At 38.0% G+C, this 22284-nt stretch overlaps 1 protein-coding gene across 9 annotated transcripts in view; it reads left to right on the top strand.

Annotated features, from left to right (window-relative positions):
- KIAA1328 (KIAA1328 ortholog) overlaps positions 1-22284 on the top strand; it is a 477491-nt gene that overhangs the window by 389527 nt on the left and 65680 nt on the right. For all 9 annotated transcript variants that reach the window (XM_072599342.1, XM_072599337.1, XM_072599338.1 and 6 more), the window contains one exon: positions 13384-13565. In XM_072599342.1, coding sequence (XP_072455443.1) covers positions 13384-13565 — 182 coding nt within the window. The remainder of the gene's footprint in view (positions 1-13383; positions 13566-22284) is intronic.

Raw genomic sequence — 22284 nt, 5'->3', positions numbered from 1 at the left:
AAGCACCAGTTCTCCACAGACCACTGCCAGCTCATTGTCCCCACCTCTCTTCACCCATAGGAACATGCATCAAGGGAACTTCTCAAACCACCAAAATGTGGCTTCCCTTTCCCATCCCTTTTAAGTTCTCCTTTCCTTCTCCTCACCTACTCTCCTGCAAATTCTTCTCTTTTTGAGAAAACAAAGGAATCACTATTTGCTCATAGCTAGTTCTCCATTCTACCAGAACATGTCACACACTTCCCTCTCTCATCTTTTTCCCCTCCTTCCTATTTTGTAATATAATCGTACATATAATATGCATACATACTACACACACACACACATATATATATATACCCACATGCATATCACACATATCCATACACATATCCATGTGTATCTGCTCCCCAGTAGGCTAGGTGTCGCCTGCTTTTCCACCATTACCTCCACCTGATTTTAGACTTGTGCTTTCACCGTGGTCTCCATGTGTGTGTTTGCAGAGAATGTTCCTGATGGTCTTTCTGCCATGGCTTTATTACTGTTGCTGTGCTTCACTCTTGCATTCATTCACTCCTCCTGCATTTCAATTGAGATATTCAAGAAACAAGAAATTTCTTTAGGTCTGGTTTTCATTCTAAGTATACTTCAAAAACCTCTTTATTATTAAACATTCATATTTTTTCATGTATATTTAAGATCAGATATTCAGCGTAGGTCATGTTGGGCTGCATCTTAAGTCCCATGGCTCTTTGGAACACAATTATTCCATTCCTTCCTGCATTTTCTGGTTTGTGCAGAAGAGTACTATATTATTCGAATTTTCTTTCCTTTGTATTTGAATGTCTTTCTCCAGGTCACTTCCAGAATTTGTTGTTTCAGAACTGAATTGTTAAATTTAACCACTGTGCATCTTGGAGTTTGCAGCTTTATGTTATTGTGGGGGGTTTTTTGCCTAGAAATAATCTATGGATTCTTTCAATTGGTATTTTCTTTTCCGTGGTCTTGAAGTTCTAGGCAGTTTTCTCGTATTATTTTTTATATTATAGTGTTTAGGTCTTTTGACTTATATTCTTTGAGAGACCTGTAATACTTAGCTTGTCTCTGTGCATCTGTTTTCAAGATAAATGTGTTTTATTTGAATGGAGAACATATGTTCTTTGAACATTATTGTTTTTTGCTTCTCTGCTTCTGTGTTGTCCTTCATTTCTGTATATTTGCATCCCCAAACAGTCTTCTCTTTTGTTTCTTTGGTAAGACTTGCAATCACAGATTCAGGTTTTTCTTTTCCTCCAGTTATTTCCTCTGTGCAGATCATAAATTCTGCTCTCACAATTCTGATTTCTCTTTTAAGACACACAGAAACAACATGTGGTTCCATGTTTCTCTCAAATTCCACAGAATCCTCTATCTTACCAAGTGCTGAGTCATTTTCTTTTGTTTTATAGTGTTCATTAATAGATGCCTGAACTCTTTTACTAGATCTGGAGGCCATGTTTCTTTCTCTCGTCAGGATTTTCTCTGTTGGTTTATCTTTTTATGCTTAAGGTCTTTGAGTTTTCTTCCTCCCGAGAGCTCTGGTAATTTCAGCCTTTTTTTTGTTTTTTTTTTTAATTTTCCCTTATTACTTTCTGACTCCCTCTCCTCTGATGATATTTTCCCTTGGCACTGGACTCATAGTGTCTCAGACTCCTCCCACACTGGTCAATTTACAGTTTACCAACCTTGGTCTCTACCCCAGTTGACTTCTCAGGAGATAGAAATGGCCCCAACTAGATGCTGAGATCTTTCCCTCAGGTTTAGTGGAGTTTTGCTTGGCAGAGTTCTGCTTGGCCCTGCACAGCCCTTTACTCATTGCTTCTCTTCCTCAGTTCTCTGCCACAGTTCTGCACTCTGCCGCACTGATACTATTGTGGCTGAGGTTGATTTCTATCATCTGCAGTTTGGATTTCCAAAGTTTTGGGAGGAGGAGGAGGAGGACTTGAGATATGGAGTTGAGCTCCATTGCAAGCCCAGACATATCTGCCCTGCCCCTTTGCCTCTGTTCCTCTCGATTCTTACAGAGATCTTTTGCAGCACAGAGTGCTGGTAGGGCACTGTCACAGCCTCAGCAAATTTCTACAGTTTAAAGCTTGGATTTCCACTGCACTGGAAAGAGGGAGGAGGGACTAGATTGCATTTTGTTACAAGCCCAGGGGTCAGGTTGGCCCATGCAGTCTCACTGCTGGCAGGATAATAAGCAGTGGGGTGAGGGTGCTGTGTGTTGTGTTCATCCTTCGTTTTCAAAGAAGACCATGACATCAGAGAAATGATGACATGACTTGCACTTGACTTTGTTTTGAGGGCGGGAAGGCTGTGCAAGGTCACCAACCTCACTTTCCCCATCCCGAGCCATCTCTGGTGCTATGTGAGCTCAAGGTGAGTGTTAGTTCATGGAATTTTGGGTTTTTTTCATCTTTATTTGGGTTCCTGGTGTCCTGAACTATGGAGACAGCTGAAGTTGCTTTATCTTTAGCACATAATTTCTTTGTTTTTATCTTTAGCACATAGAGAGAGTTGTGAGGATCAGAGTAAATGTCTAGTCTTTCATTTTATTGGTCACAGTCTTTCCTGTTACTTTGAAAAACACCACCATCCTCCCAATCTCCTGGAGTCACAGTCTTGGTATTGTCTTTGATTCCTCTCTCATATTCACTCCACATATCCAATCTATTGCCAAGTCTTGTTATTTCTACTATTAAAGTGAAAATTCTAATTAGGCCTTTTGCTCTGAATTAAAGAGGCAAAACTCAGCATGAGAAAATTAAGTTTTAGTAAGCATCAAGATAGAAACATCAAGATAGAAATTACATGTTGATGACTGGCCACTTGGACCAGCCCTGAGGATTCTGACCTTGCTGCTTTTAAAGATAGTGTTTAATAATAAGAAAGACAATTCTGATAGGTGCATATCACCAAAAGGGGATAAGCTATTGTGTCAGAGCTCCTTCCTTATAATGTGATTGGCTTACATTGTAAATGAGAAGATGAATTAGTAAACCTGCAGAGTAACTGCAGTTGCCTACTACCCAAGTACTCATTATGAGATTGAAACAACTACTTACAGACTACCAGGTAGAGGGTGGGATCAGAGATCTTGTAGTAGATTGCCTGATGCCCCTCCCAACAGGCCAATTAATACTATCCAGACTGGAAACATGGGAATTGCTACATAAATTTCAATAATACCTCTATAATATCTGTCACATATGTCCCTTTTCTCCACTCATACAGCCACTACCCTGGTGCAGTATCTTATTACCCCACATGTAGACTTTTACCATAGCCTTCTAATCTTTCTCCCTGAAGTCCCTCCTTACTCAAATATATTCACTACTCAGCTGTCAAAGTGTATGTCTGACCGTGTCATTTCTAACCTCTGCACCTAACGAAGGCTAGTAGCCCCCTGTTTATTGCCACAATCACATATAAAATACTTTGCCATTTAAACTCCTTCAAAATGTGGTCTTTCCTACCTTTGCATACTTTACTACCTTCTCATACTTTACTACCCTCCACATGTTCATCATTGTAGCAACACTGGCCTCCTAGCCATGTCCTTGCACATGATAGTCCATCTCCCAACTCTGGGCTTTTTCACTGTGTCCCATGCCTAGAATTCAATCTTCCTCCTGGTTCTCTTTAATACTCAGCTTAATTTCTCCTTTCTGCAGAAATTATTTGCCACCCTAACCCCAAATCCCTGACTAGTGCCTTCCCTCTGAGGTTTGTACTCCCATTTGTACTGCATATATCTGGTATTATAATGTGAGCTGCTTGAGACCAAGGATCTTATTGCCTTTCTGTGTATACATAGGTACCTATCATGTAGTGCTAAATAATTGTTTATTGAATATTAGCCGACTGACATCTGTTTTCTTGGGATTTGTGGATTTTTTTTTATTTGAGATATGTTTTTTTCATTTCTTTTTTGCTGGCTTTTCCAGGCTATCTTCTCATTCTATGGGATTGTTTTTCAGTAGATGTTGGTTCATCTTCCTTTATTTGATAACATTTATTTAGAGAAGTTTATAATATTTTATTTATTTTAGAATTCATCCTTCCTTTGAATTTTATTATCCTCCTAATTTGTCTCCTTTTTCTCCAGCTCTTTAACTGGGTGTTATTTCTCTAAAGTCTAAAAAGTCTTTTTTCCTGATAATCACTTTCCAAAGTGTTCCTGTACTCCATAATGTTGAACTGAAAGCTGTTTCATTTTCCTTTTATGTTGGAGAATTTGTTTTTCACCAGACTTGGTCCTTGCCCTAAGTAGTGCTTTGGCATAACAGGACTGGCCCCACATGGATTTTAGTCATCTTTCCTTTAACAGCAATTCACATTGGCCTCCTGCTCTCCTTCCATCCCAACTCTTTCTGTTTATCCGTAGTTGGGCAGAATCAACTTTAGACATTTTTTATTTGGAGGACATAACTGTCAATCACTGCCTTCCTTAAATAAAAGTCATCCTTTGTAACAAATAAGTAAAGTGGTCCTTCCTCTGTATTTGATCTCTGTGGGGTGAATCCCTAGTAATGATATTTCTGGACTAAATACTATGCACAATTTGGTAACTTTGGCATACTATTCCAATTTTCTGTATTGGTTAGATCAATTCAAAATTCAAAGTGTACCTGTCATCCCACAGCCCCTGCAACTATTGCTAATTTCCCTTTTTTTTGTCACTCTGCCAATCTGATAGAAGTAAGGAGGAGCCTGAGTTCCTTCTAATGTGCATTTTTATGTTATTATTAGTTATTTGGAGCTTTTTTCATGTGTAAGTTGATAACTAGTATTTCTTTTGAGAACCTTTTGTTTATGTACTTTGTACATTTATCTATTAGGGAATAGCTCTTATTCTAATATATTTTTATCAATTTCCCACATATCTTGGATACTAGACTTTTTTTAATCAGATAATTTTACTGCAAATACTTTTTCTCCCAGGTAACTTTTTTCCCCAGGGAATAGTTATTCCCTTCTAATTCTAAATGCATTGATTTTGTTTGTGATAAACTTTTTAGTTTAGTCAAAATTTTCCATTTTATCTCCTATGATCATCTCTTATGTATATACAAGAACTCTTCCCTTATCTATAATTGTAAATAGTATCTCCTTCAACACTCCCCTGATTTGTTTATGTGCTCCCTAATTTTAAAAAATAAATTTAATTTTTTTAAATAAACATTTATTTTCTCTCACTCTCACCTTCCCTCTCCCCTCTCATCCCACTGAAAAACAGAATAACATACAAGCCTTGTATCAAATAGCAAAAGTCCTATATACAGACCCAATTTGCTACTTCCTATATCATATCTACACCAAAATCCAAAGAGGGGGCCATCTTAGATAGGATTTCACCTACACATTCAATCAATCAATCATTAAACATTTATTAAATGCCTACTGTATGCTGGGCACTTGTGGTAAGCCTAAGCTTAATTCATATCCTTCTGTCATGTTATCTTGCATGTTAATCATCTTAGGTATTTCAAACACTAGCCAGACTTTTGGCATCCCACAGGAATGATTCTTAATGAGGTAATTCACTATGTAGCCACATGCAAAGTATGCACCCATGTCAGAGATCAAACTGGCAGTGCAAGGATTTCCTGTATTGCATTGTAACTCATCAATAACCATGAGCAGTTTTAAAATAAATTTTATTACTATCCTTCAACTGACCCAGGGTCTTGTGATAATATCCTTGTAATGAATAGTCTTATAAAGAAAGTATACCTCCTTTGGTGCAAAGAATCTTAACATTTCTTATATTATACACTTCTGTGGCAGTCTGTTAAAGCATATGGACTCCTCAGAATATTGTTTTTAAATGCATAAGGTAAAACTTAGAACATCACAAAGGACACTGATTGTATTGAAATATAGTTGTCAAAAAATAAAAAAAAAAACAAGTTTACAAACCCCAGATTAAGATCTACTGCTTAGTTCATCTCTCATTTCTCACTCCTTCCTCCAATTCCAACACTATTAAAGTAGCAAAGATGTTCTTGAAGGACATCTTATTCCTACATGAATCCCCAAAGTAAGTCATCTTGCCTTGTACGCAATTTAGTTTTCCTATTTAGATTGTGATGGATGTGAGAGAAGAAAGAGTAAAACATAGCCCCCAGCTGCAAACTTGAGTGACCTGGGAGGATGATGATGCCCTCAGTAGCAAAGGGGAAGTTGAGATGAGGATCCAGTTTAGAGGAGAAGAGAGTAAGTTCTGTTTTGGACATGTCAAGTTAAATATTCCTATATGCTGTCCAGATGGAGATGACTGGCACGCCATTAATGATGTAGTACTAGAATTCAGGATATAGATAGATTTTGGAATCATTTGCAGAGCAGTGATAATTGAACTCATGGGCATTGATGAGATCACTGGAAAGAGGATGTAGAGAAAGAGAAGGAAAGAGCCAAGGACATTGCATTGGGGACATCATAGTAAGGTGATAGGAAGTGGATCTAGCAAATAATAATCAGGCAGGTAGGAAGAAAACTAGGAGAAAGCATTGTCACAATATCTAGGAGAAAAGAGAATCAACAGTGCCAAAAACTGTAGGATTCTAGTTGACCCATATGTGCATTCTCAGAGTTGTGACTGATTCTTCTCTCTCCCTCAGTTACCAAGTCTTGTTGATTGTACTTTTACCACATCTGGTATAGCCATCCTCCCTTTTTTTCTTCTCATAGGTCTTTCACCCTAGTTCAATCAGTCTTACCCCTCTATTGATATAATCTACTAATTGGTATACCTGCTTCTAGGCTTTATTCCCTCTTTAGTTCATTACCTCACTTCTCACCCCTACTTGCCAAAATAAGCTTCCTAAAACGTAGATCTGTCTGTTCATGTTATTCCTTTGCTCCAAAATCTCTAGTGGCTTCCTATTGACTCTAGTATGTAATACAAATTCCTCAGCCCATTGGCTTTTATTGCCCTTTGAAACCTGATTCCAGCCTACATTTTAATTTGACTTCACATACCCTATATTTCAATCAGACTAACCCTAATTTGGCATTCATATGCTACTTAACATGCCTTTCTAGAGGCTGTGCTCCATGCCCAGAATGCAATCTCTCTTCACTCCTACCTGTTAGAATCCTTAGCTTTCTTCAGGACTTACCTCTGAGAAACCTTTCCCCATCTCTATAATTGTCAGTGCTGTCTTTCTCCTCAAATTAGCTAGATGAGAGCAATATGCTTGGAGTCAGGAAGACCTGAGATCAAGTCCGGCCTCAGACACTAACTGGGCAAGTCACTTAACCTCTGTTTGCCTCAGCATCCCTTCAAATGAGATGGTAATTGTAAAAGTCTTAGCACAGTGCAAATGTTAGCTATTATCTTCTTAAATGATTAAATGCTGTATATTTAATAGAACATAAACTTCTTGAGGGCAGGTATTTTGTTTTCATTTTTTTTTGTCTTTAAGTACTCTCATAGTGCCATCTATAGAGTGGATGTCTAGGTTTCAAGACCCCTCTCAGGTACCACATCTTCTGGGAAGCCTTTCCCAGTCTCCGTAATGGTCATGATCTTTTCCTCATCCAGCTAGCTTAGATTTACTTATCTGATTGTATGTTGTTTAGATTTAGTAGAATACAAATTTCTTGAGGATAGGGGCTTTTTTTTTTCATTTTTGTCTTTAAATTGCCATGCAGTGCCTTATACAAAGTAGGTGTTTATAAGTATTTGGTTCAATTAAAAACTTCCAGGGAGTCAAGATTTAGGGTGGAGAAAGTACCATTGGATTTACAATCTTCTTAGAAATAACAGTTTCCTTAGTGGACTTGGAAACTAGATTGCAAGGACGTAAGGAAGTGGAGAAACAATTAGCAATAAAATTTGTCTATGAAAGGTCTGTGAAATTGGGAAGTTCATTTCACCTCTCTGGGTGCATTTTCTTCCTCTGCAAAACTATAGAGTTGGTGCAGGTGACAATTAGAAGTTTCTTCCAACTCTTAGTCCATGACCCTTTGAAAGGGAGAATTGTGTGACAGTAGCTTCAGGAGGGTGTTGAGATGAGGTAAAGAACAGGGAAAACCTGGGCATCTTTGTAGTCAGCAGAAAAGGAGGCAGTATATAAGGAGACTGTAGATGATGAATAGAGAGGGATTGATTAAAAGTACAAACTCTTGGAAGAGTGGGAAAAGGATGGGATAAAATGACATAGATAAAAGGGTTGATCTTGGAGTGAGGAAAATACCACATCCTTGTCAGAGATTTGAACAAAGGAAGAGAAAATTTTGAGGTGCAAAATAGGAAAGAAAAAGGCTCTCATAATGAATAGCTTTTTTTTCCCTCAGTAAAGTAGGAAGGGCCTCTGCATGAACTTGAGAAAGATTGCAACAGCTGCCAGGGGAAGTGTTAATGAAGATGTAATGAAAAAGGAATAAAAGAATTGTTTTGTAGCAATAACAGTCCAGTTGAGTTAGATAATAGATTTCTAGTAGAACTTGTTGCTTTTGTTATATAACTTCCTCTAACTATATTCAGTCTAAGAGTAGAAAATAAATGTAATCCAAGATTCAAGTTTCTCAAGGCATGGTTATTGGATAAGGGATAGAGTAGTAATATATTGAACTGCTTAATATCACACCAAAACTGAAGGGAGGAAAGTGAAAGCTAGGTCATGAGTAGGAAAACAGTTAGTAATGGCAGTACTCTGGAATTGGCAATGAAGACAGAGTCTACATACTTCTGTTGATCCACTGTATCAAGGGACAAGAAAGTATACTCAGTATTGCAGAAGGTGACCAGAGATGTCACTGTCTTCTGTGAACAACCAAGTTACCACTAATGGAAGAAGTGAAGGATTATAAGAGAAAAAAGTCTTAAGTCAAAGGGAAGTTTCTTCATGGAAAAAGAAGTGATTGGAGGGGTCAAAGTGGAAGAGGAAGACAGGAGACTAAAGACTCAGAATTGTTTAGGGTTGAAGTGGCTAGATATGGAAGATCAGGGAAGAACAAATGAAGAGGCTTTTGCCTTGGCAGCTAGCAACACTGAATCACAGGGAATCAGAGAGAAAGAGGTAAGAAGGGCACAAAGTACCGACCATCCACACAATAGGAAAGTGTTGTTTGATGTATCTCCCACCCTCAGTGGTCTGTGATGATGGAGAGCAGAATGTTTGTTCTCCCTCAGATACCATGGTAAAAGAAGGATTAGACAGCTAGATGAATAAGTATTTGATGTTCAGACATGCTAAACTCGTATCCTATTTATTTTACATATGAATCAGTTGAGTCCCCCACTGTCCCAAGTCACTGGTAGTAAGTAGACAAGCTAGGGTTTTGCATCCAGGATCTTTCTATTTCATCACACTGCTTCAGATGAAATAGCTGTGAATAGGACATTGCTGAATTAATGTGAACCATGAGCTACTAGAAGGTCTTCAAATCGTTTAATCCTGACTTATAAAAGACTCCGTCTTGTTTGTTTAGTCATGGCCTCTTGCATTTTATGTTTGTTGAATTTACAAAGACTGTCTTTTAACATGTGTTTTGACTCTAAATTGGTAACAATTAATAGTAAATAATAATAGCAGCTCACATTTATGTAGCACTTTGAGAATTACAAAGTGTGTTACATATGTTATTTCATTTGATCCTTACAACAACCCTTAGAGGTAGGTGCTGTTATTATTCCCATTTTATAGAGGAGAAAACTGAGACAAACACAAGTTTAGTGACTTGCCCAGGATCACACAGCTAGTCAGTATCTGAGGCCGGATTTGAACTCAGTTTTCCTGACTTCAAGTTCAGTCCTTTACAGATAATCAGACTGAGGCTCTAAATGTCAAATGACTTGCCCACACAGCTAGTTAAATGCTATTCCTGCTATATTGTCTGATTACTGTGGGCCATCCTGAACTATAGCCAAGTCAATAATCTTGTTTGATCTCTGTATTTGTAAAGAGGAAGACATGGTGCTTTAAAACATGTGCCTGAAAATCAGACTCAAAACTCAGGTAAGTCCTAAGACTTTGGGCCTCTATGATTTGAATTCTAGTGAAGAAGGACCAAGTGGAACTGGCAGTTATCTAGCTAACACCAGCAATACTGCTGTGTATATTACTTTTCTTCAGGTTAAAGGATGATTCAGCTAGACAAGTATTCAGAATTCTTAGGATGATTCTCTTTGGATGATGAGCATCTCTCTTCCTTTCCTCCAAAGTATAGATAGGTTATGATGAACTTATATCATGGAATGGAGGCTGGAGAAAATTGAGGATTCCTGTTACCCTAACATAGCATTCTGAGAATTCTGATGGAATTTTCCTCAAGGGTGAGATCTAAACTCCCCAAAATGTTTTAGGGCTGAGGAGAAACACATGTGGGGTGTGTGTGTGATAAACTGCCAATTCTAAGTGTGGGTGGGTGTATTTGCATGTTTCTGTCTGCTTTATTGGTTTTTAAAGTGACAGTTCATTGAGGGCAGAACCTGCCTTTCTATATGCTATACACAGCCTTTAACATGCTGTGGAGCTCAGTAAATGTTAAGCAATTGAAGATGTTGTGATTTTGTGGAAATTAGGCCTATGGAGTTTTTGAGAATTCTAATGTGAAGTAGACTCCTGACATTTTGATCCTTAATCCCTGTCTTACGTGCATGAAAAAGATTTTGCTAACTAGATAACAATTATTTTATTCAGCTCAACTCAAACATCTATTGAGAACGTTATATGTTAGACATTAGACATAAAAGGCAAAATAATGTAAGTCCCTTCCTTTAAATATCTTACAATCTAATAAGATATAGATCATTGTTATTTATAACAGACTAGGTGATTTTTCAAAGAAGTTGAAATAGAATGCTTTAAGAAATTTGTGAATGGAGAAAGTCTTTGAGCTGGAGAGGATCAGGGAAAACTTTATAGGGGGAGTGATATCAAAGTTTTCCCTCAAAGAAATGAAGAAATATCAACAGAAGAAGATAGGGATAAGGAGAGGAGAAGAATACATTCCAATCATGTAGCTGTGTGGAACAAAGGCACAGGAATAGAAGATAACAAGAACACAGAATAATTTGGTTTTACTATAATATAACGTATGCCAAAGGGGAAGGTGTCACTAAACTTAGAACTCATAAGTTAGAGATAAGTTATAGAGAGCCTCGAATGCCAGAATCAAAAAATTTATACTATATTCAATAATCTTTACAATACAACTAAAAGGAGTTATAAGAATGACATGCACAAGGAAAGATTTTATAGGCAGCTATAGAAAAAAAGATTAGAAAAAGAAAAGACAAAGCAGGAATTCTAGTTAAGAGGCTATTATAGTAGGCAGAGCAAGATATAAGGAAAACTTGAGCTATGCTGGTTGCAGTTAGAATAGAAAGGACAGACAGATGCACAGAAGTATCACGTAGAATTGACAGGATATAGAAAATGATTGGAGGTGAGGGAGAGGAAATATTCAAAGATAGGAATGAGATTCTAAGCCTTATTTAGAAGCCTTAGAAACAAAAAACAAAAAAATTTAGCTTCAAGCAGTATTTTTTTTAGATTATAAATTCAATTTTGAATAATACAACTGAAGTGTTTGCAGCATATCCAGGTAGACATATCTAGCACTTAACAGTGCATTACTGGAGATCTGGAGAGAGGTCAAGGACAGAGATGTATGTTTTGAGATCATTGACATATATTTAATAATTGAAACCATTAGAGTAGATGGGATACTAAGAGAGAAATGTAGAAAGAAAAGAGTAAGGGTAGAGGCTTGAGAGACATCCACAGCACAAAGGGGCCAGAAGAGGAGACAGAAGAGTATCTGCAAGATGTAAAACCATGTAACATCATATGACAAAAGGAAAGAAAGTATCAAGAAGGAAGAATTGTTCAGTAGAGTTACGCTGCAGAGGATAACATAGTGACTGAAAAAAATGGATTTGGGCAACTAGGACATCAGTGCCCGTGGGGAATACCTTTTCAACAGAATAGTGGGAAGGAAAGTCATATGGCAAGGGTTTGAAGAGTGAGTGGATGGTGAGAAAATGGAAGCTGTAAGTAGAGTTAAAAGGTCTCACAGGTTCAGAGGAAGGGACTTTGTTTTTTTAAAGACTAGGGTGACCTTAACATATTTATAGGATCAGGAGAAAGAGCCATTAGAAAGGAGACAGAAAGGTATAGGAGAAAAAAGATGATTCCTCGAAAAACACCAAGGAGAAGATATAAGGTGAGATCGAGAACATAGGTAGAAGAGTTAGCTTGAAAAAGAGGAGAACTATCTCTTCCTCCAAGACCAGAAGGAAAGAGGTAATAATAGATGAAGGTGTGGGGTTGTTAGAAGAGTAAAAGAGGATGGCCTTAGTTATCTTAGTTAAAGTTGGGAACTTTAAAAAAATTAGGACTTTAGATAACCTCTGTGAAGAATGTGATAATGAGAGTGAAGATGAGTTATTGTGTAGTAACAACTATGCAGAGCATACATTTCCATGTTGGACCAAGACAGATAGGTCTATTTTTTTCAGATATTTGGGAATGTCTGACCAAAAGAAGTAGATGCTATGTTTCCCAAGGTTGGGAGTTAGCAAGCAGCAAAACACACACACACACACACACACACACACACACACACACACACACACAAAACCTCCCAAAAAAACCAAACTATCTTTGGTTTCAAAGATGGAAGGGCATTGTTGAAATAGATAAGCATTTAAAGAGTATGTAGGGAAGAAAGTGAGACAAAAACCAGATTGATGGACTGGATGATTTAATGAGCAACTAAGACAATGAGAGTGAAGTTGATTCTAGTGAATTAAAAGTAGAGAGGTAGAAGGACTATGATTGGAAAGAATTTCAGAGTTCATGATCTGTCGTGGAAGTACTCTTGGAATATTTATTGTTTACACAGTTCATTCCTGCACTTGATTTTAAATTCTCTTCTATTTAATTCATTCATGTGTTTATATCTCATTTCCCCAAATGAAAAACAAGGACCATGATTGTATCCCCTACAACATCCAACATCTTTGGCACATAGAGAACACTCAATAAATGCTTGTCAAAGAGACTTGAATTTTAATTCATGCCCAAATAAAACATCCTTATTAATCTCCCTTATGTGATCATAGAGGTAGGGAAGGGAAAACAACAGAATAAGCTAATTTGTAATGCTTCCTATGTACCAGGCACTATGCTAAGTACTTTACAAATATTACCTCATTTGATCCTTACAACAATCCTGGGAAGTAGGTGCTATTATTGTCCCTATTTTACAGATGAGGAAATCGAGGCAAGCAGAGGTTAGTTAAGTGACTTGCTCAGGGTCATGTATTAAGTGTCTGAGGCATATTGTCATTGCTTATTAATGGGTGGTACTCTCTTATGGTTTCTATGTTTTCACCCCTTTCAGTTTACTGAAGTTGAAGTGTGATGATTATCTGCAGAGAACATCATCTTCCAGCAAAGGGTACAAATTGCACAGTACCAGTGAAGGGCACAGCATGGGGAAGAAAACAGTTGGATTTCGATCGACTGTAGAGGAAGACCCCCTTTGGACATATCCAAAGAATGACGTGGGTAGTTCCAGAAAAGGTAACTTGAAGCTCTGAGATACCAAAGTATAAAGGAAGCAAGAATTTGGGAGAATGTTGGTGGGTGCTTTAAAGCAAATTATGGCTTGCTGTTATGTTGAGGATTCGAATTTAAGAGTCACACACAGAAATGTGCCTTCAAGGCCATAGGGCTTTTGAAGGTCTGTTGAATATCAAAATTTCTCTGGGCACACCATTACAAGAAGATTATTCCAATTTAACCCATTCTCACAAATCAGACTTAACAAGCCAGAGTAGTCCCAGGTATTGAATGGATACCTAATAATTATTAATGAAGATAGCAAGGCAAAGTTTGTATCTCCTGGGGAAGTTAACTGCAACAGCTATTCTGAATCATTGAAGAAAGAATATTTCCCAATTAGAAATAAAAGCAAGAAGAATGCTTGAGTATCTTCATTGCTTTAGGAAAATTAGAACTTGTTTTTCCCCAAAATTTTTCCTCAAGGAGAAAATGAAATTGACAGGGCCTACTGTTGGAAATGTCATCTTCTTTACTCTAATAGCAGCTCTACACAGATGGCTTTCTGTACCCTCTGGCTTACTTGCTACTTAGTCATTCTACTTTGGGGAGTGGAGAACTCAGACTTTCATTTAGGAGGAGAGAAAAAATTTCGTTGTTTCATTGCAGTGGCTAATATAATCTTCTGTTCAATTATGAGCAGTTTTTTTTTAACTTGTCAACTGGTCTGTGGAGTATGTCAGCACAAAAATAAAATGGTAAAATGAGAAAAATGTGGCTCAGTTCTCTAAGGGACAAATAACTTGTGTTATTGGTTAAGACCACAGCAGCATTAAAAAGCAGACTTTGGAAAGGCACTTTGGGAAAGGTATCATCAGGCCAGCCCTTGCTGTGGTGGAGGTTAATCTCTCCCAGGTCCAGCTACAGAAGCTAGAAGACTGGAAAGGGCTTGTGTCCAAAAAAATCAATTTCTAATTTGAAACAAAATCATTTTTGACTAACAGGGGTTCAAGACCCATTACTTTTGCTGTATAGTCTGCTGACATTTCAGCACTTTCTGTTGTGCACAATGAATCCTAATAGTCATTTTATAACGTTGCTACACCAATCAATTTAACCAAGAGAAAGCCGTTACAATTCCAAAAAGTTTTCAGGAGCAATTTTCACTGATGGTTTTCTGTTTTATTAGCGTTATTCCCCCCCCTTTTTTTCTTTTTTGGGGGGCTTTGCAGTGTTTCTCTGGTGAAAGAAATTTTTCACAGTTGCAAAAAAAAAATTTGTCCCACAGTATTTGTAGGAATTATTACCTTTAAACTCTTCAGAAAGGTTGCCTTTTCTTTCCTTCTTTCTTTTTGGTCTATAGCCATTAGCAAAATGTATAGCCTTCTTGGTTACTAAAACTCTCTGAAGGTTCACCTTTGAGCCAGGCTGCCTAGTTGGAGAGCCTAGTACAGGAATTGCAGTGTGGGGCAAAATTATTGCATTGGCATTTCCTGTGGCACACTACCATGCTTGGGAAATAAACTTACCAAGGTGTGCTGCAGTCCAGTTGGACACCCTGTTTATCACAGGGCAAATGACCTAGCACTAATTGCCTAAGTTAAACTGCTTGGTTTAGTGCTTCCTTAATTGGTTTCCCCTCTGTAGCATGCCTGAATTTTTGAACACACTTTTTCTCTCTTTTATTTCCTTTTGTTTCTTTTGTCATTGTCCTTTAGTCATTACAGTACTACACAGGGCATTTACTGCGGGATCATTAATCTTTATTACCAATCTCTTATTCCTTTACCTCTTCCTAGCCTCCCCATCATTATGCCAACTTTATCGGAACTGGTCATATAGAAGAAATTTGATTACTGTCTTAGTGCCTTTGCATTAGGAAGAAAGCATACATTGTTGTCAGAATCACATTTAAGGGGCAAACTGTTTCTTTTTCTCAAATGCTCGAGTTGTCATATTTTAGTTTCTTTTGTTGAGCTGCAAAAAATAGGAAACATTTCCTTGGTGAACTGTTAAACCAAGGTCAAGAGCCTCTAGACCCAAGGCATGAATCTAGAAATACACCACCTGCTCTTTTTACTTCTTTCTTTTGCTTCTCTCCCCACACGACTGCATTCTGAATCCTCTTTTCCCAACTTTCCTTCTTTGCTTTGCCAAGACTTCAGAAGACTTTTAATTCTTCCTGAACATCTTTGTCAAAACTGGTATTATCAGTCTTTCCCCAGTAAATCAATCCAGAAGCAAGCCAGTCAGGTGAGAGTCTGTGGCTCTTGAGGAGGTTTGAAATGCCAGAGTTTATGGTTTAATTAGGGCTGCTACTGGTGGGTTTAAGTTATCACAATAATCTCAAGCTCCCAAATATTCCTGGGATCTTAGATTGTCCTTTCATAGAATACATTTCTTTTCAACCTTGGGAGAAAATAAAATTATTCACAAGGAACCAGGGTATTTAGACTTAGCTGGTATCTTTGGATCAGGACCTTCATTTTTGTAGTTCTTAGACCTATAAAATGGGACTCAGATTCTAGGTGAAGTCCCTCTGAATTACTTTTTGATATGTTTTTCTTCTTCACGAAAGAGAAATTTTAAACTCAGCTGAAGTGCGGAATAAATCTTGCCAAGTTCCTCAGTTGTTCTTCTAAGTGAACCTTCACTCCCAATGATATGAGTGATGTATATTAGCCAAGACATATTACTGTAGGTGATGTACTAGAAGAAATAAATGAGGTGCAGTGTCAAAAATGCAGAAACCATTCACATATTACATGTAAGTAAGAATTATCTATGATTCTTTTGTTTATGTGTTTAGCAACAAGAAAAAATGGCATAAAATATTAGTTCTAATTCTCTTTTTATGGCACTGTTAGGTGTACAGGTGTTCAGAGAAGACTAGTACCTCTAGTACAAAGGCTATGAAACTCTTTCAGGACTGCTCATCCACGTTTGGGGTCCACCTGCCTCCCATATCTCACTTGTGGCTTCAAAAAGCTGTAATATGTACAGCAGTCACATGCCAGTAAATTTCAGCAGATGAGTTAAACCAGGTTGAGGGTAACTGAGAGGCCTCAAATCTGTCAGTTGTGGGAGAAGGGGTCTGTCCCAAGCACGTTACGACTTCCCCAGGCAGAAGAGGAAAACAAGAACAGTCTGTTCCAGTGGTCATGAAGACAGCTGGAGCAGATGCAATGGAGTGCTTAGAGCTAGGTTAGACAGCAAAGAAGCCAAGGTCATCCATGAATTGCATCCCAGGCCATTGTCAGACATCTTGACTTCTGTCTTGCCACTGTTCTTGGATGACTGAAAAAGAGAGTGAGGCCAATGACTTCAAGCAACTCTGCCTTACTTCAGTCTAATTTGTGTGCCAATCAAAAGATATCACATACTATTCTACTGTTTGTACCTACTTCAGGGTCCTATAATGAAGCACCAGGTACAGCTACACTGGGAGCTGTAGTCACAAACCTGCACACAGGTGGCCCAAGCTATTGGATCGTCTTCTCACTGGACTGAAGTAGCAGTGGGATTCAGCAGCCCCCTGGGTGTCTCAGTAACTTTTTTTTTTTAAAGGATCACACTGTTCACTTCTTGACATGAAAAGGGGGCTAGAAAAGGTGCCCTTAAAGTTGTTTGCTTCACCCAACCCTGGTCTGGTTACCATAGCAGGCAGGAATATCACTCTGTGGTTGAAAAACAAAAAATGTACAAAAATTTTTGCAAAGATTATTCCACTTACCATTGGTACATGGAATGTATATGCTTATGGACAAATGAAATCCAGTAGACCTGAAAGATGAAAATCTCTTTTTGTGAGAAAACTCAGCAGGTATCATATCCAAATAGTAGCTCTGAGTGAAACAAGACTGGCAAATGAAGGCCTGCTTACTGAAATCAGAGCCAGTATACATTTTTATGGAGTGGCTGCAGTGACAGGGAATGCCTTGAAGCTGGCATAAGTTTAGCAATCAAAACTAATCTAGTCAACAAGCTTGTATGCCTCCCAAAAGATGTGAATGACAAGCTCATGACTATGTGATTGCTACATGCAGGAAAGCACCATCCCACCATCATCAGTATGTATGTTCCTACCATGACGAACCCTGATGAGGTCAAAAGAAAAATTTTTTGAATACCTGGAAACCCTTATCATCGATGTGCCAAAAGAGGACGAGCTTGTAATTGTGAGTGACTTTAATGCCAGAGTAGGCACACACTATCAGACATGGTAGAGAATCCTTAAAGGAATAGAGTTGGAAACAGCAACAGCAGTAGTCACTTACTATTAAAGACTTGTGTGACTTGTGACCTTCTCATCACCAGCATTGTCTTCTGTTTATCTAAATACAAGGCTGGCTTTCTCTGCTGGTACTTTGAGTGTAGACTGTGTCTCCAGTGTTCTCTTCCAAGAAAATATCAGCATTATGGATAACAATGACAGGAGAACTCTAACCAATGCCATGTCTGACTGGCATAGTTCTGAGTCACTAGTCATCTCTGCTTAGGGCAAGAGTACCTGGAAAATTAGGGGATGGGAAGTTTGAGTGACCCCAGAACTAGAACATGTGAGAATACATATATGCATTGGTCAATAGCAGCTAGGCAAAGATCAGTCTGAGTTTTAATGTCCTTGACGCTAGCCTTGTAGGACTGTGTGCTACTTCTTTATACATTTTACCAGTTGACTGCCCTTTTAGTTCTGAATTTTTCTTTTAAAAAAAATCAAAGTTAGTTGATAAATTTCCATATACATCTTATTTTTCATTGGAATCATTTTGATTTTTGTTTTCAAATTTTAGTTCTTAGGAGAACGTGTTCCTCCATTCCTTCTTTGTGGAGGTAGAGTACTGCAGATATGGAACATTGTGTATACTTTCCCACTTAAGGGATATATCCAGATGGCCTCTAAGGTTCCTTCCAACTCTAAAATTCTGTGATTTCAAGGTTAGAAGTGGAATTCTTCTCTTAATTTGCTATTGTTTCCTCTATCAAGGAATATAATCTTCAGATATGGAAGGATTATACAAAAAATGGTTAGTGGAGCATTGGATTCCAAGATAAATAAGGAAATAGTAAAAGAGTACCAAGCTACCCAGGTGGGGAAATGGATAGATTCACTAGCTGGGTGACCCTGGTTTCTTCATCTGTGAAATGATCTGGAGAAGGAAGTGGCAAACCACTCCAGTATCTTTGCCAAGAAAACTTGGGGTCACGAAGATTCAGACATTGAAACAACTGAACAACAAAAACAACCAAATTACCCCCAGTGGGTGCAAGTTTAATTATTCAGTTGCTGTCAGTGGTCATTTGTTCAGTCATTTAATCACCTATTAAGCACCTAACACTGTGGTAAGGCACTGTGTGTCAGGCACAGTGCTAAGTTCCAGGGATACAAAGAAAAGGTGAAGTAGACACAGGGCTGGATGTAGACAAATGTCCTAATTTTCAAACAGGAGACCAAGGTTAAATTTTCTAAATATAGGTCAGCGAGCTTGATTTTGAGATTCTATAAAACTAGCAGAACAAATTTTTAATGCAGTTTGTTTGTGAATATTGAGAAAAGAAGTGGTAATCATTAGCAGTGAGATATAATTTGTCAAGAACAAATCATGCTATAAAGACTAACCTTACCAAATTAACCATTTCCTTTTTGGGCATGTTAATTGACTGGTAAATCAGAGAAAGTAGTATACCTGGATTTAAGCAAGGCATTTTACAGTTTCTCATGCCATCTTTATGGACAAGATAGAGAGATATGAGCTGAATAATAGTACAGGTAGATGGATGCAGGAACTGGTTGACTGATCAGACCCAAGGAATTGAATTACTGCTTGCACAGTGTCACCCTCAGGAATAGTCTCTAATGGAGTAGTGTCACAGGGATTGGGTTCAACATTTTTGTCAGTCGCTTGAATGAAGGCATAGATAGTATGTTCATCAGTTTTTCAGATGACAGTAAGTTGAGAAAGATAGTCTAAAAATAGAATTCAAATATAAAGAGAATTTGGCAAGTAAAAACAATGGGCCAAATTCAACATGTTGACACTTAAAGGGATAAATATGAAGTCCTTTACTTGGTTTTTTTAAAAAAAAAATAACTCTACAAAGTACAGGATAGAGGAGATATGTCTAGACAACAATCCATGTATCGAAGAAATCTCTTTTTTACTGTTTCACAAACCCTTAATGATTCAACAATGTGATATAAAAGTAAAATAAAAGAAGAAAAACTAATTTTCTTTGTAGCAACGTTAATGGATACATCATGTTCAGACACATAGAATTCAGAAGGTAAGTTTTAATTATCAACCCTAGTCAAACCATATCAGTAGTGCTCTGTTTAGTTTGAGGTGCCATGTTCTGGGAAGAACATCCCGAAAGTGTAGCTCATTCCATGGAAGGGGAACCAGGGTGGTGAGGGGACTAAGAACCATGTTTTACAGAGCTCATATAAAGGCACCGAAGATATTTAGCTTAGGTGAGACATGATAATTGTCTTCACTTATTTGAAGAGCTGTCATGTGGAAGAGGAATTAGACTTTATAAAATTACAAAATCTCAGTTTCCAGAGAGGCCTTAGCAGACATCTGATCCACTCCATACTTTAACAAGAATTGTCTTCACAATTTCTCCAATTAAGTGGTAATTCACCCTCGTCCACATACATACACACTTTTGAAGCCCCTCAATGATAAAGAGCTCACTAGATCCCGAGGTAGGTCATTCCACTTCAGGAGAGTTCTGATTTTTAAGACATCTTTCCTATTGTCATGATAAAATCTGCTTCTCTGCAGCTTTCACCCAGTGTTACTATCTCTGCCCTCTGGGACCAAGGAGAATAAAACTAAGCCTTATTACACATGACAGTCCTTCAAAATATCTTATAACCGAAGTTTTCTCTTCTTTAAAAACTCAAAATTCTGAGTTCCTTAAAATGATCTTCTTATGACATGACTTCAAGTCTCCTCACCATTCTGGTTCCCCTCCTTCTTGAAGTGCTCCAGTTTGATGCCCCTTACTAAAATATACCACCCAAAACTGAACACATTATAGATGTTGGCACAAGAGAGTAACACATAACAGTCATCTCCTTGCTTCAGGCTACTGTGCTATCATTGTAGCCTAAGATCTCATTAGCTTTTTTGACTGACATGTTACTTTGTTGACTCCTTTTGAGCTTTCAGTATGCTAAAATTCCCAAATATTTTTTTAACACAGATTGTTGACTAAGCATACCTCCCCTATCTTGTTCTCATATGGCTGATATTTTATATGATGATATTTTATCGTAATTAAGTCCAGTATTATGATGCCAGATTCTTTCATCCAAAATGTTAGATATCCCTCTTTGTTATTTGTTGTTTGTCCCAAGTTCTTAAAGAGGACCTTGATATCAAGAAGGTGAGATACCATGATTTGCAAGTGAATTGGATTTAGGTGAGGGAGGGTTGTGCAAAGTCACAGTCTCATTCTCTTTCTGAGACGTCTGGGTCCAGTGGCAAGATAAAGATCAGAATGACTGAAGATGGCCCAGATGCATTTTTGGCATCTACAAATTTTTTAATCTCAACTATGCCTTCGTCAAAGTTATTGATGGAACTTAAATAGCACAGGAAAAAAGAGCAATTTTCTGGACCACTCCACATTAACATTCATCCATTAATGACTGGAACAGTCATTCAACCAGTTCTGAATCCATCCAACTGAATTATCATCTAACCCACATCTCTCCACTTTGTTCTCAAGGTTATGTTATGAGATGCTTTACTAAATGCCTTGTTTAGATTGAGGTATACGGTAGCTATGAAATTCCCCTGATCTCAGTAACTTTGTTACATAAGTTTGTCTGCCATGATCGATTACTTATTAATGTTCTGCTTCCCTAATTAGAAACTCTGACATTGCCCTAAATGACCATAACTTCTGGTCATTCTATCCCTGTGCTTCATTCCTCCTACATGTATTCTTTGCCATTGAGACTTCCAATGTTCCCATCCATTAGTACTGTGTCAGGCCATTACTCTTGCTCTAACTTCACTTTCCTTTCTCCTTCACCTCAGTCCAAAAGCTCTCCTTTTCAGCTCTATGCTGTCCTCTGCTCTGGATTGCCCAACCATCCAGTCTTTTCTCTCTTCTTGCCAAACTTTAGCCCTGGATTACTTTCACCATCTGCTTCCTGTGTCCCTACTCATAGGTTACTGAATAAAGCTAGAAGAAATTCCCCAACTCTGCTAATTGATGCATTACCAATTCACGTTTTCCAGCCTTAATTGGCCCCTTGCTGCAACAAAGCAGTCCTTTTATTTCTTCCTAATTGATTACTTACCTCACTCCCCAAGAAGCTATTCCAACTTCTCTTCTGTACTCATCTCCTCTACACCTCCTCCTGTACTCCCTTTCTCTCAGCTATGAATTTTACCTCTTAATTTAATGAGAAAATTAAAACTATTTAATGTGAGCTCCCGCTTTCTCCCATTTCTTCATCTCAGTATCTCTTGACATCATCTCCCACTCTCTGCTCATTTCCCCTTTCCTCTTTTCTGATCAAGAGGTGGTCCTTCTTCTTGCCAAAGACATAACCTATATCCGCATCAACACTTAAATCCCATTCCTCTTCCATTTTCTCCAGCAAATCAAATCCTCATTCATCACTCTCTCCTCTGGACTTTCAGCATCTTTTATCAATTGGTTGCTTCCCTATTGCATTTAAATCCCATAGCCAAATCTTGCCTTTTCATATATCTTC

The sequence above is a fragment of the Notamacropus eugenii genome, chromosome 4, assembly GCF_028372415.1.
Source record: "Notamacropus eugenii isolate mMacEug1 chromosome 4, mMacEug1.pri_v2, whole genome shotgun sequence".
Classification (NCBI taxonomy): domain Eukaryota; kingdom Metazoa; phylum Chordata; class Mammalia; order Diprotodontia; family Macropodidae; genus Notamacropus; species Notamacropus eugenii.
The sequence above is the reverse complement of the archived record's forward strand: the minus strand, read 5'-3'. Positions and strand labels throughout refer to the sequence as shown.